Source organism: Numida meleagris, chromosome 2, assembly GCF_002078875.1.
Source record: "Numida meleagris isolate 19003 breed g44 Domestic line chromosome 2, NumMel1.0, whole genome shotgun sequence".
Lineage (NCBI taxonomy): Eukaryota > Metazoa > Chordata > Aves > Galliformes > Numididae > Numida > Numida meleagris.
The window spans coordinates 42,258,240-42,275,889 of NC_034410.1; the positions used below are offsets into that span (position 1 = coordinate 42,258,240).

A 17,650-nucleotide genomic window follows, 5' to 3' on the forward strand; every position below is an offset into this window, starting at 1 on the left:
GATCTTGTCCTTTATAAATCCATGTTAAAGTGATGTCAGCAGTACTGCATAGGATTGCACTGTTGGCCTGAAATGGCTGAAAATACTTACACCTTAAGGCATTTCTTGTAAAGAAAGATAGGGGTGAACGGTGGACATTTACCTACAAAGGAACAGTTTTATTGATTTATAATGACAATGCTTCTTCACCAGAAGTTGCTAAGTATTAATACTCAAAAAAAAAAAAAAAAAAGAAAAAAAAACCCCACAAACCACCACCAGCAACAAAACAACATGAATTGCTACTGAAATAACAGCAAATCATTTGAACAATTACATTGCAAGGTCTCTTCTATGACTACGCAACTTCACTCCTAAAGTGATTTTAGCACTGGCAAAGTCTGCAAGACCACATCTGGGAGTTCAGATACAATATGGAAAGGTGGCTAAAAAGACACATCTGAAGTCCAGTCATGCCAATTTCTGTAATTTCTTTTTATGTAGAGGAATGCCACTACTTCCTCTCCCAAGACTTACCATACACTGCCAAATCCATCTTTTCTGCAGACTGAGGTTCCAGTGATCTATTAAAAAAATATATGTGAAGACAGAAAAGACACCATTTTTCAATCAAAATAGATAGTGGCAAAAGAAAACAGCCTTGGCCCCAGCTTTTATATATATATATATTTTTTTCTGAAGCCACACCCATGTCAAAAACAGTAATGACTCTGTGTCCTCTTCCTATAAGGAGCCCCTGATTTCACAGGGCACAGCAATTTTGCTAGCTCATCAATACTAAGATGACTAAGAAAAAATGGTTATATGATGCAGCACAATCATAAAGCCCTTTCTTTAGTAAGGTGAGAATTGAAACTCAAATTGAAAGTCAAAAAACTTATGACTTGTGTTATAACTTAAGGTATACATAGGAAAGGACATGTCCTCCATTCTCCATGTAGGACAAAATACTAGTCACGATAGCATTTTGATAAATAATTACAGGCAGGCTAGTAAAATTCTGTAATCCCCTTGGAGTAGCTCACACAACTGTTGAGCTGACTGAGAACATTTCCAGTACTTTGAAGCTGGGCTTCTCAATTCTTTCAGTTCCAAGAGCTTCTTCTGGCTGACCCCCAGGAAGCAGCAAGAGCTGAATCAGATCTGAAGAATATTTATTCTTCAGAAGTTTTAAACCACATACACGTAAGATGAAAATGGATGTAAGCAGTAAACTAAAGTTTCCTGTTCCATTTTTTTCACCTGTGCAATTAAAACCTAAGTACTTTTACAAGACAAGAGCCTTCCTCCAGAGCAGACAAGTTAGCAACCCCAAAATAATATGTTTTCATAAAAAGATGAGAACATTTGCTGCTGACTGAAGCAGCCCTTCATAAGAATCTTGTGTACCCTCTTTAATATGCTGGCAGAAGAGAGCTATGTCAATCGAGTTACACACAAGAAACAAAGATAAAGACTCCTCTTTTCTTGGTAAAGGAAGATGTAGATCAAAAACAATTTAGTCTGTGAATTAAGACCATTTAAGTAAGTACGTGAAAATTCCTTTCTAACAAATAAAAGCCTAATTATTACTTCACTGTTTGGGAAGATGGAGTTGGCAAAGCCAGGATATATTAAGCTGTAAGTGTGGGGGGTAGCCAATCCCCAGCACAATTTGTGAGTTTTCTATATGGCTATTTTCTCTCACCTCTGTACTGCTGGTAGGATGAAGGAGAGGTATGTTAAACGTAGTGAACAATGTGAGCTGCTTACTCTTGCATGCTTTAACCACCAAAACTATCAGGTCAAAAATAGGGAATCAAAAAGTTCTTTTCTCCCCTCAATTCTTCATTCTAAAGACCACTCTTGAACACAGTCTCTACTAATTATTATCTCCTTGTTTCTGACCACACACTTAGGAATATCAATATTGTAAAAACCCATTAGCTGAGTTGCAGCTGCTTTTGTTGGTCTGTTTGTCTGGTCAATGTTTCATTACGATTTGAATACCAATTTTCTGCAAAGACCAGTCTCCATCATGAAATGCTGCTTTCATTGATGACTGTCTCACTTGAGCATTAAGAAGAATCCCATTTTCTGCAGAACTGCAGGCAAGCGTACAGTGACTACAAATACTTAATAACCATTTACTCGATGCTTCAGACAAGTATGTCTGAAGAAAATGCTAGATTTCCATAACCAAAGCTTAAATTATCAAAAGGGGACTAAAAGTTCTAAACATTCTTCTATACTTGAAAAAAGTAACTGCCACTTTATGTGCAATCTGACTCTCCTTGAATGTGTCATTTTATAATGACATATCTTTCTCCTTTAGGATGTAGTCCTGAGTATATTCGTTATCAGTAAAACCACAAAAACTCATGTGATGCTCTGTGACGATAGGACTTGACCGCTCAAGTGAGAGACCAAATATTCTGAAATCACAATGATGAAAGTACAGCCCTGTTGAATCAGAAAGGTGTTACAGTCCCTTACCTGTTCAAAGAAAAGCCTAAGACAACTGCAGACACTATAGGAAGAGTCATTGAATAGTAGGAATGTTTGAGGTTGCCAATAATAAAACCTAACATATTTGGTAATAAATACTTCTTTCAGGAAATGATTGAAATGGTCCTGAAGCTATTCTTTCTGTTCTCCTAGCATCTGTGTATCTCCTGGCATTCTGTGAAAATCTGAGACTTTTTTTTTCCAAAAATTCTCCCAAAAACAGAGAACAAAATCTCCATTATGTGCATTAAGCTGTAGTAAATGTTGCTGTGACAAGATCATTCGGGATTTCCCCTGAGTCTGAATGAATAAGTGTGTATGAGGGAGGAAAGAGAGGAACGGTGCACATCTGGACACCTCATCCTCAGATTGATCTTTCATTTATATGCAAAGCAATTGATGCAAAACTGATAGCAAACTTGCACTGCAAACAAAAAGGAACACAAACAAGCTATATGCTTTATCTTGCATAATTTGTAAAGTTATTCCATTGCGTTTCAAGAAAGATATAAGTAGGAGAAAGCATCTTAAAGACTAATGGCATAGTTGTAGTCTAAACAAAGTATGCAGTAGAAATGTTAAATAGCCTGAGGAGGAAAGCAAAAATAAAGTCTCTGCATATGCACATGATGTCCCAGTAACCATTAATAGAGCCTGCAGGGTCAGTCCCAGAGCTTAGCTTAAATATAGATGCAGTTGAAGATATGTAATTTTAAAAATACCATGATGTTAATTAAAATAAAATTGTCACAATGTTTGATTACTTTGTAATAATGCTTTTCCCATTACTGAAAACTTATGTTTATACATTCTTTTGCCTTTAAATATTGTCTAGTGCTAAACCTATCTGTGGATAATCTGGTGATTATCTAAGCATACCATTTCTGCAGAGTGGACAGGCAGCTCCCCCAAGTGTTTACCAACCACTGCTATGGTTTTCACAAGTGGGTCAGTGCCCTGCTTTGATACAAGAGCCTAGTCCTGTGTGGATAGTGAAATGTCTCCGTATTTACTAGATACCGCCTTGACAATCAGCAAAACAAAAGCATAAAAACCTATCTGTTTGAGGAAGCACCACAAGCTTCATTTACAATGAAACCTATGAGACAGAAGCTAAGAGACAAGGTATTTCTCCAACTACATTACTTGCAGCAGGGCATCGTGGAAAACCCTCATGGTGAATCTAAGCTTGAAAAGGTCTGTTGTGGAGAGAAAAGGAAATTTGTCCCAGATTAGCATCATTTAGGCAAGGGCAAGCTTTCTGAAAAAAAGCTTTTGCCAAAGGACTGGATCTCAGCTTTTGGGTTCTCTGCAGAAGCTATTTTAATGGGATGGTTTGCTCTTTGGAGAATGTTTAGAAACAACATTTATGTCACATGCATGCAGAAAGCAGTGGAGGCCTTGGTTTATCTGCAGACATCTTCAGAAATAATTATACATGTGTTAAACTCTATGCTGGTTAAAAATAAAGTCCTTTGGATATCTGGAGTTAAGAGGGATTTCAAAGCAGTGAGTAAACTACAGACATATTGTTCCTTAGAGGTGGCAAAACCACGAGAGCACTAGTTTGATATCAACAGTGGCAAATCCTCCAAAGCAAGACCAGGGTCACCCAACTGCTGCAGGGCAGGGTAAGCTGCCACAGTTATTTCAGAAGCTGATAATGCAGGGTGGGAGGGAGCAAGAGCTCCTCCTGGCAAGTCCTTCCCAGACTATCCCCGGCACACTTTCTAAAACTAGGCAGTCTGTTTGAACACTAGGACTCTCCCCAGTACTTTAACATCTACCCATTCGGAAAGATTTTGGAAACAGTGAATCTTCGCATCACCTTTAACTACAGCTCCGTGGGCATTCCGAAAGGCTTGAGTCACCATCTCTGACCGATTACTAGGAGCAGTCTGCCACCTACTGCCTTTACAGGCTCTCTGCAGCCTTCCACGTAAATTATAGCAGTTTGCTTTAAATGGGATTTAGCCCGCATTAATGCTTCAGATTCGAATCAAATCAACCTAGGATGTTAAAAGGCCAGTTGTGCCCTTTCAGAGATAGCTTCCTTTTTAAGGGAGTAGAAAAGAGATCATTAACAATTTTCTTGTAGATCGTGAATGCAGGAAGTTGATATGTAGATTAGTGGCAAATGAATGGATCAGAAAATAAAAGACTTCAGTACGCTCTGGGTTCAGGGCTTAATCAGTATTTTTTTTTTCCACAGACAAAAACTCCTGTTCAGTCATATTCAATGGCTGAACTTCAGATGACAATTACATTTTCCTGACCTTCTGTTAGTCTGTATCTTAATCTGTGTTATATAGAAGGAAGGAATAATTATGCTGTGCTTGAGAGGTCAGTATCTCCCTAGTGTTATGCACTAATTTATGGTATCTTCAGCTCTGCTGAAGTGGTGTGTGATGTTTTCTGTTAATTTCTTCAACAAGCTATATTCTCAGTATTCATAGCAAAACTTTCTTTTCCTTTCCCTTTTTTTTTTTTTTTTGATAACATGATTAATATTGTAAGACAAGTATGTTAACTACTAGCACCAGATTTAGCTAATGGTTTTAAGTTTAATGACTTCTGCATGTCTGAAAGCCACTGTTGGGAGCCTCTTTAATCAACTTAAATTTTCAAATTCACCTTCCACAAAATTATTGACAATTGTAGGGAAAGGGAAGTCTCTTGAGCCAAACTGCTTAATTACTGTAGTCAGCTAATGCCACAGAATTTAAAAAAAAAAAAAAATGTGAAGAGAAATGTGATAGTCAGTTTTCATCAGACTTTCCACCAGAAATTCCTCATTTTTTGTTGTTTATAATGATGAATCCATCCCATCATATCTGGCCACTCTATGTAATGCTAGGAATTTCAGCTGTTTTTTCCCAACATTTTGTCATTTGAAGTCTAATGCTGTTATTGCACACCAATACAAGTTTTCCATCAGAAGTCAGTGAATGAAATACTCTATAAACAGACTTTTCAGGCCTAGTAAGCTTGAAACTCTGTAGTTCTCTAATTTGGGGGAAATCTAGACCATAAAAAATTACAAAAAAACAAGCTACTAATGGATAAGCCTGTAGTATTTTGAGAAATGACGCATGACAAGGGAATTCCCACCTCCAAGTTTCCTTTCAAGATCTTATGCAAGCAGAACTAATGAAAACTAAAATATACTGAAATTAGTTTAGCTGTCGCAATGAATTTATACTGCTTTTAATAGCATTCACAGTAAAAAAGACATTTCTTGATGTAGCTGAAGTTAATTACCTGAAATTGATTACTAATTTTGTGCTACCTTTTGAAACACAGAGCAATGCTGCTTGAAGAACATTCAGTCAACACAAGAAGCAGCACATAAGAGCATATATGAGACAAAAATAGGCAACTGAGTGTAAAGATATAGAAAAACATGTAATCAATATACTTGCAACCACCTCCTGGAAATCCTCCCGTGTGATTACTCACCATATATGCAGATAGTGCTCTAGACACACTGAGAGTGCTTGCACAGGCAAAGGCGGGTCCTCCTAGATGGTAGAAGTATGAGCAGTGAACCAAAGAACTGGTAAAATGCAAGTACTTCAAATTTGGGGCAGAGACATAAAGTCTCCTTATCCAGGAATTTGAGAAGAGAAAACGAATTCTTTCTAGAAACAAACAAACAAACAAAAACCAGTAATGTTTTGCATTGGAATGCCAGATGCCAAGTTACCGGGACTTAAATGTAAAAGAAATCTGAATACCATGTGATCAGCTCATTACAAGCTGTAACACTGTCAAATCCAGCTTCAGCTTTTTTTAGTTTTGTTTTTAATCAGCAATGACCATGCTGCAACACTCTTTACTGGTCGAACTGAAATAAATTTAGGGCCATGACTGAACAGTGCCAAGTGTTGAGTCATCACTCCGTGCTTCTGTAAAAAGCTATATTAGTGTTCCCAAAAAACCTAAGTACACTGGATCTCTACGTACTAGTCACAGAGAAAAAGAAGTTATATTCAAATACATAATTGCTAGTCATTTTTTATATGAAAAAAAGAGCAGAAAGTAAATACTTTTAAGGTTACTCCGTCAATGAACTAACAATTCAGTTTAAGGCTATTTCTTATAGAATATGTTCTGTAGCTTTCTAGGTTTCAGTCACTGTGTATTTAAAAGTTGTATTGGAAGGGCCACATCAATTCTGTTATCATGCAAAATATTTTTTTTTTAATAAAAGATTCATCTTGGACATGCTCTGCACCATATATATATATATTTTTTTTTTTTTGGTAAACACTTGTTTTGCAGAATGTGGGGAAGAAGTATCAGAAAAAGCCTGAGCAATTGTGAGATCGATTTATGTACTCATGAATTTTATTCTTGACATTCCAGTAGTGGAAGAGAAATAGTGAACAATAAATTATCCAAATAGAATCCAAGAGCGGAAACAACAAAAAAATTGCACTTCCATGATAAAGAACATGTTTCTTTTCATGGCTGCTATAATGCCACCTCAACAGGCACGTACATTCAAGCATTTTTAAACATCTTAGTCTACTTAGTCTAACCTGGATAGCAGTTACTTGCTGGCCAACTACTTAAACAGGCATACTAGCTAATTTCAATTGCACTTTTGTGAAATTTATCAAGTAAATAACTGATTAATATAATCCAAATATGTTTTATTATTAAAATACACCAATAATTCAATACTTTAGTGAAGCAAGGAGGTGTAAGTAAGGAACTATTCAAGTTCCCTTGCTTACATGCTTCTCTGCCTTACACTAAAAATAGGACAGCAGAAGTTCCAGGGAAATTTGGTCAAAAAAACAAGCATTGATGGCATCATTACAAACTAGCACTAAATAAGATTACATAAGTATCCATATGCTTATGCTTAAAAACAACAGCATGTGTCTCATATAGTGCTTGATGGTCACGATCTGTGTCAAAGCACAGCAAAACGAGTGGGAAGATAGTATGGATGATATGCTGCCTGAAATGGATGCTAGAAGCGGTGTTAACTTCATGTGTACATTTCTGCCTTCTTTGCTGTGCTTTCTCAGACTTGTATACTTCTGTTTCCATTAATTTGGTCACGTGGTACAGTCATCTGATTACAATTTTAAGGATATTAAAGATGAAAACACTTTATTATCATCAGAAGCAAAGCTTCTGAAAGCTGAAATGCTAGTTTCCCTGCAATGCTGAGAAGCTGGTAAGGAAATTGATAATTCAGTCATAAAGAGAAGCTGTAGGGAGAAATAGCATGAGGAAAATGAGGTAAAACTGAAGTTTTAAGGAAAAAAAAACAACCAACCCAAAAGAAAACAGACATTTCCAAAGGCCTGCTTCTGCTTACTGCAGAAAGAAGGAAGAGCCTGAAAATTATGCTGTCTGATGCTCTTTTAATGACTCACTGTGTCTGTTATTTAGTTTAGACATCATTCAGTAACAAGGGATATGCAAACTATTAGTTTCCCAATGTCCACAGTTCGCAATGCTGGAGTTTATCATTGTTGCTGTATGCTGTTACACTCTCCCTCTATTGTTAACATGGATATAATCTAATTATCACTGTATGCAGCTCATAAGCAGATTGCCTGTGCCTATATCCTTGGAGCTTTCTTCCAAGGAGACTGAGACTACATGCTTAGAGAGGGTACCTGTGAGCCCAGCTCTTTGGGTTCAACTCTCTCATTTTGGTCCACAGACTCCACTGAGTCATCATTTACAAGAACACCGGTCATGATTCACATGCCAAAAATGATGTCCCAGATGCTCCTTTTCCTGCCAAGATGAATGATTTGGTCCATGGTTCAGCAAAATACCTCCTCAACACACTCCCTAAAGGATAGCAGCCACTTGCCTCTCCTTATCCGGATTCTGCTTGCTCCAGGTCTCCTTGCCACTACAGTAATGAGAATGCTGGGGAGAGATAGGCCAGCTGAAGCTTGTTAGCCCTCTAATGCCAACAGGGCTTGGGAGCTGCCTGTCCTGACTACAGGCTCTCGGCTATTCAGCAGGTCTGAAACAGCAGGGCAGGAGGATTTAATGTTTTAATATCGAATTTACTTATTTTGATACTATGTGGGAAGTTGATTTAGAAGTGTGATACAGCAATATGCTGAAATCACAACACAAGCGTAAGATAGTAATTGTAATATACAGTGGAAGTGCAGTACAAGTTGATTCCCACCATTGGTCTCTATATGGTCCTGCCACAAAGAGAGAGCTTTTGTCCTAATTAGAGACACCTCAAAGCATGGATTAAATGAGAAAGAATCTGTTAATCTTTAGAAAGGCTGCACAGCGAGGCATTCTTTGTATTCTTTTTCCTAGTAGTTTGTGTTCTGCTGCTTAATTTGTAAGACTAAATGTTATACCTTTTTTCCACATTGAGTCATGGCTCTCATCTCAGCCAGTACTTCTAGAGGTTGAATTTTCACTGAAATCAAGTCCTGAAAGCTATTTGTGAGAATAGGAGAGTCTGTATAATGCTGAGAGTTATTTGGGAATTCAGAGTCAAGGACTCCAGGGTAACTGCACATTATATTTTGGATCTGAGTTCTATCTGCATCAGAGAGGGGGACAGTTCACTTGAACCATCTCTTGGGATGAAGGACTTTTGGGATCCATCAGAAGCTTCAGGCATCAGTGGCAATTAAATCAGATGTACCTCACGCTGCCAGTGTACGGCATGCCAGCTCTGCCCATGCAGAGACCATGTGGCTTCATTTGCACTGCTAGGAATTTACACTAGGATGTAAGGCTGCGTGTGGTTAACACAGCACAAAATACCATCACTGTAGAATTTTAGGCATTATGACTGAAGTGAAGTGGGAGCAAAAGCACTAGAATTAGTTTTCTGTTTTTCATGGTAAAAAAAAAAAGGCAGAAGAGTGGGGAGAGCAGCCTAGATAAGACACAGATAACACAAACTGTACATGAAGCCATACTAACCCTTGAAAAATTTGAAAGCCATGGCAGGTTTTAAGTTACAGCAGACAAAATATGGAGAGCAGCAGGGATTGTGCATCCCATTTTCTGTGCCATGGTGCAGGAGCCGGAGGCGTCTGATGAAATCTTATATGGAAACAGTTGAGTGCCCTGAGCAGTTGAATACAGTTCAGCAAAGCAGATCTGAACTAATGTAGACTGCCTGACTGTAAATTGTGCTCTGTTGCTTAACTGAACATTCATGAAATTAAAATACATTTCAATAAAATCCACCAAGAAAATGTGTTTTGCTTGTAGATCCTGTACACAGACAGAAAGTGCATCAGATTAAATTAGAAAAAAAACAATACAGTTTCTGCATATTACTGCAGTTTACATTTTGTAGCCAGCAGGCTATTCACTGCTGCTGCTATAACCGGTAGTGTTCAAATAGAGGTTAGAGCCAGGGAACATTCTTAGGCCACAAAAAGTTCTTTTGTTTTTGTTTTTTTTCCAAAACAAACGTGCAGCTCTATCTTTCGTCCACAGTTGCATTTCTTAGTTATCCGTCATTCTAAAAGATAAAGAGCAGTAAGAGGTTTTTTGGACTTTGTTTTTTTGTTGTTGTCGTTTTGTTTTTCCAGAATGTAATTAACAAAAGAATCCTTCTGATTCACATTCTTTCTCATGAGGCTATCATTTCAAAGGCCTGCCACGCAAGTTCTGCTCTTCTTTACTTGTTTCATGGGCTGTTTTCTCATGGATGAAAGGCTGGATAGTCTTAAAAACTCTCTCACTCTTCAAATCAGTAAGAATTTTCTGACTGCCTGAGGCACTCAGGCCAAGATTAATAATTCCTGCTTGTTGCCCACATTAGGCATCACAACCCCACTCTTGCTTATAATTCTGGGATTTGACTCCAGGCTCTGGGAATCAGCAGATCTGTAATGACTTTCCCTCTAAATGCTACAACGGCTGCAATGGGGAATCAAGCATACACAGCTCCTTTAGATGTCTCACCAATGTCCACGGCAGTGACAAAGCAGAGAACCTGTTTGTTTTTGTTTTCAGAGCTCCTTTTGTCTTGAATGCCCACATTTAAAAACATGCAAGGCAATACAGCCATATGCACACTCAAGGAAGTTTCCTAAGTACTTCTACCAAAAGTTTCCCCTCCTCCCGCCCAAAAAGTAAAAAGTAGTGTTCAAAGTCACTTTTTTGGAAGGATTCTTTTCTGTTACCTTAAATGCAGAACATAGATTCTGGCCACTCTTTCAACTTGCAGTTTGTCAGATTGTTAGCATTTCTATTCCTGAGCTAGTATTTAGCTTAGTCCCTAAGAATCAGCTGTTAGCAGATAAATTCACAAAGAAACTAAAAATTCCAAGTCTTAGGTGTTTGAATTTAATAAGGTAGGAGCAAAAAAAAAACAAACAAAAAAACTTCTCAAATATGTAAGGCAGGTAAAACATGACATGACATGGTGTCACGTAGAACACAATGAATGAACCTGAAACGTATTCTGTTGTGATTTTATTGTCCATGAAAATAGATTAGGAGAGCTTTTTTCTTTTTTTTTTCTTTTACAGGATGAAATAAATGATTTTTAAAGCTTTTGGTAGGATATTTGGAAATTATACAGAAGAATATAGACAAAAAGAAGCATCAGTGTACCAGCGTACTCTCAAGAAGTCAAACGCTGGAAGGACAAGAGTACTGTGGAAATAAATTCTTTCATGTTCCTGGAGCACTCAGTGTACTGAAGAATGTCACAGAAATGTCAATATGGAAATTAATGAATCTAGAGCTCAAGTAATAGAGTTCTTATAGCATACACTAAATAAATCTTGGGCCAGCAAACTGTCTGCTGTGGATAGAACACAGCATCGCATACATGTTCATTCAATGAGTCCTTTCATCTTGTGGAATTAGAAAGGCAAAGATCCCATGGAAAAAAAATTGTACGTAAACATGCAACTATTTGCCAAGGCAATCCTAATCTTCTGGAGTTTTCTGTTTTGTAAAGCCTTCTGGTTTTGCAGTGTCAATATTGCATAGCTGTCTATGTGCATGTGTAAATGTCTAATTCCATAGTTTTATTAAAGAAATCCACAGAATTATGATATGGGGTTATAAGATGTATCGCATCCAGATGTACAACACCTATCTCTGAGATGAGAGCTAACAGTAACTAGAAACAGGATTAAGTTGCCGACCAATAAAGATGATGTTAAGTACATTCTGGCATTAGGATTCTCATCTGGAATCATTCTGGGGAAACCCTGGGTTCTACTTTAGCAGGCTACAGTGGATACTGCTTTTTTGCCCTGCCTTTTCCATACCATTGTTCTGCCAAGCCCATCTTTTTCTCTCCCTTTCTCCTACATCTGAACCTTTCTGGCATCCTGCTCTAGTTCCTTCATTTAGATGCTTCTTTTCTTCAGAGTATTCAGTCCCTGTCTTCTCTAGCCAGTCCCAGTCTGTTCTCTTAGCCACTCGTACCATTACCACCACTCTCCTTACTCACATGCTTTCAGCTTCTTTCTTCTGTGAGTTCTCTGTACCTTCTCAGTCTCCTTGAGAAAAAGTTCCCTTTTCTGTACAGAAGTGCTTCTTTCATCATCATCTTTTTTTTCCTTCCAAATTTTCCTAAGTTGTGGCCTCACAACTCTTCTTGTTTTCCCAGTGCTCAGACCTAGCTTGCTGTAGCTAATTAACTGGTCACTCCTCTTCTCTATAAGATGTTCCAAGATCTTCATCTAGCCTATCGAATTCCCACAGGCAAAATCCACTCCTATGACCCTGGCCTCAACTAGCATCTGCTCTCCAGTTCCAGTCTTCCTTTCCTATGCTCCAGTTTATTCTTCCTGTAAGCCTCTTGCACAATCTTTCAATGTCTGTGTTTTAGGCCATTCTGCTGCACATCAGCAGTAGGAAGACAAGAAGCCTGAGACATGATTAGTACCTTATATAACAGAATTGTCCCCAAGAGCCTGTTATTTCAGAGAAAGAGCAGCTTGCTTTCAGCAGGCTGAAGAAGGAGAAATCTCAGGATGAACTAAGTATTTGGAAAATTTCATTGTCACGTTTTATCAATGTTTCCTTTGAATAGGTGATTTTTTTTCAGATTTACGTAATCTGGCTAAAGGCAGTCAAAATAGAAGGTAGGTAAGGACTTTCTCTAGTGAAAGTAGGATACTTTACATAGGATAAGCAATGTATTAGTCCTTCACCATTTCCTTTGGAAAAAATCAAGTATTTTACCTTTAATTTTTATTTAATTTTTAAATCAAAACAAAACATGTTATGAAGCAGACAACCAGCAATGAAAACATAGTCCTGAATAGATGATGCTAATCAAAGTTTGAAGTGGAGTATTACAGTAATCACAGAATCACAGAATTGTATGGGTTGGAAGGGACCTCCAGAGATCATAGAGTCCAACATCTCTGGAAAAGTGGGTAAGACTTAACCCGTAAAGACTTTGAAAGACACTAGAGAGACTGAGTTATTCAAGGCTAAGGGCAGGTGAAGAGATCAGAAGCTAAACCGGAGTTAATTACTTCATGTATGTGGATGCCAAAATGAGAGACTAGCTTATTGTAGCTGAGAGGAATTACATTAATATGAATGCAGTTTAGCATGAATCACTGCACTGAGGATGCTCCTTATTAATAACTCGACAAAATTCAGAAACAGTATCATGAAGCTAATTACTTAAGGCTGCTGTTATTCTCAAGCTGCTAGTTAAGTTATCAAGTTATCATTCAACAAATCTATCAAGAAATTTCATTAATCTCACAGAGAAGATTAATCATCAATATTATCTGCATTTGTTTTTGACAAAATACATTAAAATTCACAAAAATTGGATTTGGGCTTTGAACTGCTGGCACACTCTCAGCAAAGCCTCAGTGTACTTTTGGAATAACAAAGAGAAGAACAAAGGCTGATACAGTCATGTGGGTCTGATTCCCAGAAGGCCCTTTGTGCATCCTATATGTTGGATTCTGCAATAAATTAGGAGCAAAAGTGACAAGATTTATGAGAGAGGTGGTGTCTTGTACATTTATCGCACCCTTGTCCCTTTGAAAATCTTTATGTTATCCATTAACAATCAAGTCCCATAGTAAGTCATCAAAGTATTATTGTTACTGCTAGCTGCTGACAAAAAAGTACAACTGTTAAGCATATTCCTCTACGAATTATCCTACCACAATTAACACTAAACTATAGCGTGCCACTTAGAAACAGTCAAAGAGGTTTGGATCGCTGATGCCCTATCAATTTGTGGCAGAAAAATAGTAGGTGGGCTAAGAGTTGATAATCCTACACTATAAATAAGTTACAAATAAGAATGTAAAACTGTCTCTTCCCAGTTCTACCAGAAACTTATTTTCTCGTAAGACATCAAAGGGGGAAGAATCTCTTTCTCCAGAAAGCTGACCAAAAAAATAAAATAAAATAAAATAAAAAATAAAAAATCTGCCTCATCATTACAGACAGTACAGGAAAAAGAAGTTTTGTCCTTTGCTCACTGCTTGCAGGCTGGGCAGAAATGCATTCTCTGTTATTGCCAGAAACCATAATAAATCTGTTTTTAAAACATTGGGAGTCCTGTTACTATAGGCTGTTTTTTACAATCATATTTACTGCTCCTGCAGAGGACTGGCTCTCTGCTCTCTCAAAGTACAGTAGTGTGCAGGAAGAATTCAGCCATCCTAAACCACTGTCTTTCAGATTAGGTGCTGATCACAGAAATAGTCCACTGGAGTGTTAATTATTTAGTAGTGGACTGGAACTCTTCATTCCTTCCGGATTTCAATAATTGCATGTAAGGAGAGACCTTGCTTCCTAGATTGAAGGTGGCCTTAACAAATTGCAGCATTTAAACTGACAAGGTCAGACTGACATTTGTAGCACTTCTTCAGACTAAAGTTCTAGAAGTAATAAAGTAATGAAGATGGGTTCACTTCTCCAAAGTGGACTGAAGCAACTGAACATTTTACCTTTCAGGAAGACATCAAAACTGTGCATTGCTATTCTTATTTTAATAATGAGAATGGCTCTAGTACAGCTCCTGACTGTGACAAACAGTGACTGGATAAACTGAGGATGAAACAGTGCCCGTATCACAGCTAATAATAGAACTGCCATAAGCTTCAGTGCTACAAGGATGTTGCTGACTTTTTATTTATTTTTAAATAAAATTCTAAATTTTAGAATTGAAAGATGGTGATGAAACGCCCCACTATTTTTGTATTCTAGGCTTTCTACAAAACTTTAAGTCAACAAAAAAGTGTTACATCACTAGGTACTGTAGTAATGCATCTCACAAGAAGTGACCAAGAAATTAGTGTGCTGTTGTCTGCATGCAATCATGATTTCACGGATGCTTTAACATTAAACAGCTATGAAATCCTGATCTACTTTAATTTCTGAAAAATATTTTACCATGTTGTACAACACAGACAATTTATGGAAACTACCTGCTTTCCTCTGAGTCATTTCTCCCTCAGTTTCACTTTCTCATATATTTTCTCACTTTAAATCTGTATTATCCTTTTGTCATCGCCCTGCATTATAACCATTAAAATCACTACTTATATCAATGCACATCCAGAAATACAGGTAGTGCATAAGAGAAAAACAGGTAAACGCATAGTTTATTACTGAAATGCTAGATGGAGCTGACTAAATATGCTGAAATATAGTCTGTTTCCTTATTAAAATCTAGCTATGAAAATACTGATTGCTAGTTTTGTTATATCAATTTCATTATACAAATATTGTTTTTTTGGTCTCTAGTAATAAACATCTAACAAGCTGATGATTCACCTACTGTTTTACTTATCAATATTGACATGAATAACATATTGAGACTAAATTTAATTCCCCTGAATAAAGCAAACCCTCCAGGCTTATCAACCCATCAACAAGCAACTCTTCTGAATCATACTGCATCTCCTCAAAATTAGATTTCTGCACTTCTTATGCTGAGAAAACTTTACATCTTAACTTTTTCTCTAACTCCTGTTACCAAAGTAAGTTATAATCTTCCCCAAAGTAATCTTTGTTGTGCTATTTTAACATGGTGCCCCAAACTCGGCACAATTGTAAAATGACTTATGAGTCATTTTAATATCTGATGTAAAATGTAAGACATTAAGAACGCTCTTTTTGACATTGAAAAGGTTATTACAAAAGAGCGATATGCAGCCTGTGACTTTAAACTTATCTTTTTTTCCTTTCCTCCCAGATGGAATCATAGAATGGCTTGGGTTGGAAGGGACCTCCTGCCATGGGCAGGGTTCCCAGCCACTAGATCAGGCTGCCCACAGCCCCATCCAACCTGGCCTTGAACACCTCCAAGGACGCAGCACCCACAGCCTCTCTAGGCAGCTGTGCCAGCACCTCACCACCCTCTCAGTGCAAAACTTCCCCCTGACATCTAATCTAAATCTCCCCTTCCACAGCATGGTAACACACAACCTTTAAGAGGTAGCTACAGGTTAGCAACGCTGTGCATCCAATTAAACCATCACTCTCATTAGTGACACACACTACAGTGATGAGCAAGAAACCACCACCAGGCCTCAAGAACGCTTCACCAAGATGCAGAGGGCACGGAAAACTGGCAGAACTGGAGCTCTCCTTACCACAACACATGGTTTATCCCCAAAATATCGTAATAACTCTGGACGCTCTCCAAAGCCATAAAAGCAATTAACAGATGCGAGAAACGACCAGTGAGCCCCCAAACCAATCGGCGTGGCGTGGACTAACAGAGTAAACTCATAAAACGCAGCACAAAAACAGGAAGAGAGCCGCTAAACTCACAAGGAACCACTACAACCACCGCCCCTCAAACACCCAAACCCGCTCCCCAGCCGTCCCGCCCACTCCCTGGGGCTGAGCTGAGGGGAAGGGAGGAGAGGAGAACTTCGCGCATGCGCACGGGTCACGCTCCCCCTCCTGCCGGTTCCCGGTAGGACAGGGCAAGGGGCGGGAGGAAAGGCGGGAGAGGCGGCTTCACGGGCTAGGCCAGCGGGTGGGGAGAGGGAGAAATCTATCAGCTGACCGCGTCCCGTGACGGGTCCGGGTCTGACGGCGTCTGCGTCGAGAGGGCGGTCTCGCTGCCGGAGCTAAGATGGCGGCCTCCAGCGCCAGGCTCTGAGGGAGTTGGAGAGGTGTAGCGGCTGCCGGGTGGGGAGCGAGGGCTCCGCTCAGTGGCCCTTCACCCTGATCGCTGGAAGCGCGGCGCTGGTGGGGGCAGTCCGGGCAGCGCGGGCTCCCCGGCCAGGTAAATCTTAGCGGCGGGAGGAGGTGAGGCTGCTGCGGCCCCCGCCTCCTTCTACAGCCCCGGGCGGGGCCGCCGGGCCGTGAGGCGCTGCCTGTGGGGCGGGGGCGCGCGCGGCCGTTGGGCTCCGAGGGGAGCGGGGCCGCGCGGGAGGCAGCGCTCTGCCCTGGGGGGGCCCTCACGCTGCCGCGGTGTAGCGACAGACCGATATCGGGGGTCCCCCGGTCGGTAACCGGCCGAGCCGTGCGGCGCGGCGCCGCTCCCCCAGGTGTGGTAATGGGCGCTCTCCTGTGCCCCCGCGCAGGGGGATAGATGGATCTCAGTCTCTGTGCTCAGCCTGCCCTGCGTTCCGTCGAACGCTCTGTTCCTAATGCCGCTGTTGTGGCCGCGGGGCAGAATGCGTGCTCTCTCCTAGATGGAGACCCTTGTGTACATTTAAAGGAGATACCTTATTGCTCTCCTCCTGGCTTTAGGCCATCGTACAGTCGGCTTGAGGTGCTTTAGAAAGTATTTATGAAGAGAGGGGGAGATTAGTAGGAGGCTTGTGCTTACGGCAGTGAGGATTCTTTGTTTTTGGAGTGTTGATAATATGCCTGAAGAGCATGGGTAGAGTTAAATGTGTCCCTCGGAAAATCTACTCTTAACGTGCTTATTCTTTGCAAGGGTTTTGAAATTTCTTACCACGGTAGCTTTTCACTCACTACTGGCGTTCTGGGAGTTAAACCCAAACAGGCAAATGAAATGGCTCTGTCTGCAGCGGTCTGCTCGTGGCCTGCAGGACGGTGTCCTGCCTGTTGCTGTGTTCTCTGACAGCTGCATGGCAGGGACGAGCTCTGAGCTGGGGAAGTGTTGTCTTACTGCTGTGGTTTGTGGGGATTGTTTTAGTTTCGTTTCCAGCCTTGTGCTCCCAAGCTGTGGGAATGTTTGGGTTTGGAGTCTTTGTGTGAA

General features: G+C 39.8%; 1 protein-coding gene across 3 annotated transcripts in view; it reads left to right on the top strand.

The window, feature by feature from the left end:
- Positions 16,300–17,650, top strand: part of DNAJC13 (DnaJ heat shock protein family (Hsp40) member C13) — a 53,595-nt gene continuing 52,244 nt past the window's right edge. For 2 of the 3 annotated variants that reach the window (XM_021387678.1, XM_021387679.1), the window contains exon 1: positions 16,300–16,390. In XM_021387678.1, the coding sequence (XP_021243353.1) occupies positions 16,353–16,390 (38 nt within the window). In that variant the 5' untranslated portion in view covers positions 16,300–16,352. Of the gene's footprint in view, positions 16,391–16,413; positions 16,706–17,650 lie in introns of those variants that run through there. The other variant, XM_021387680.1, reaches the window with a different exon arrangement.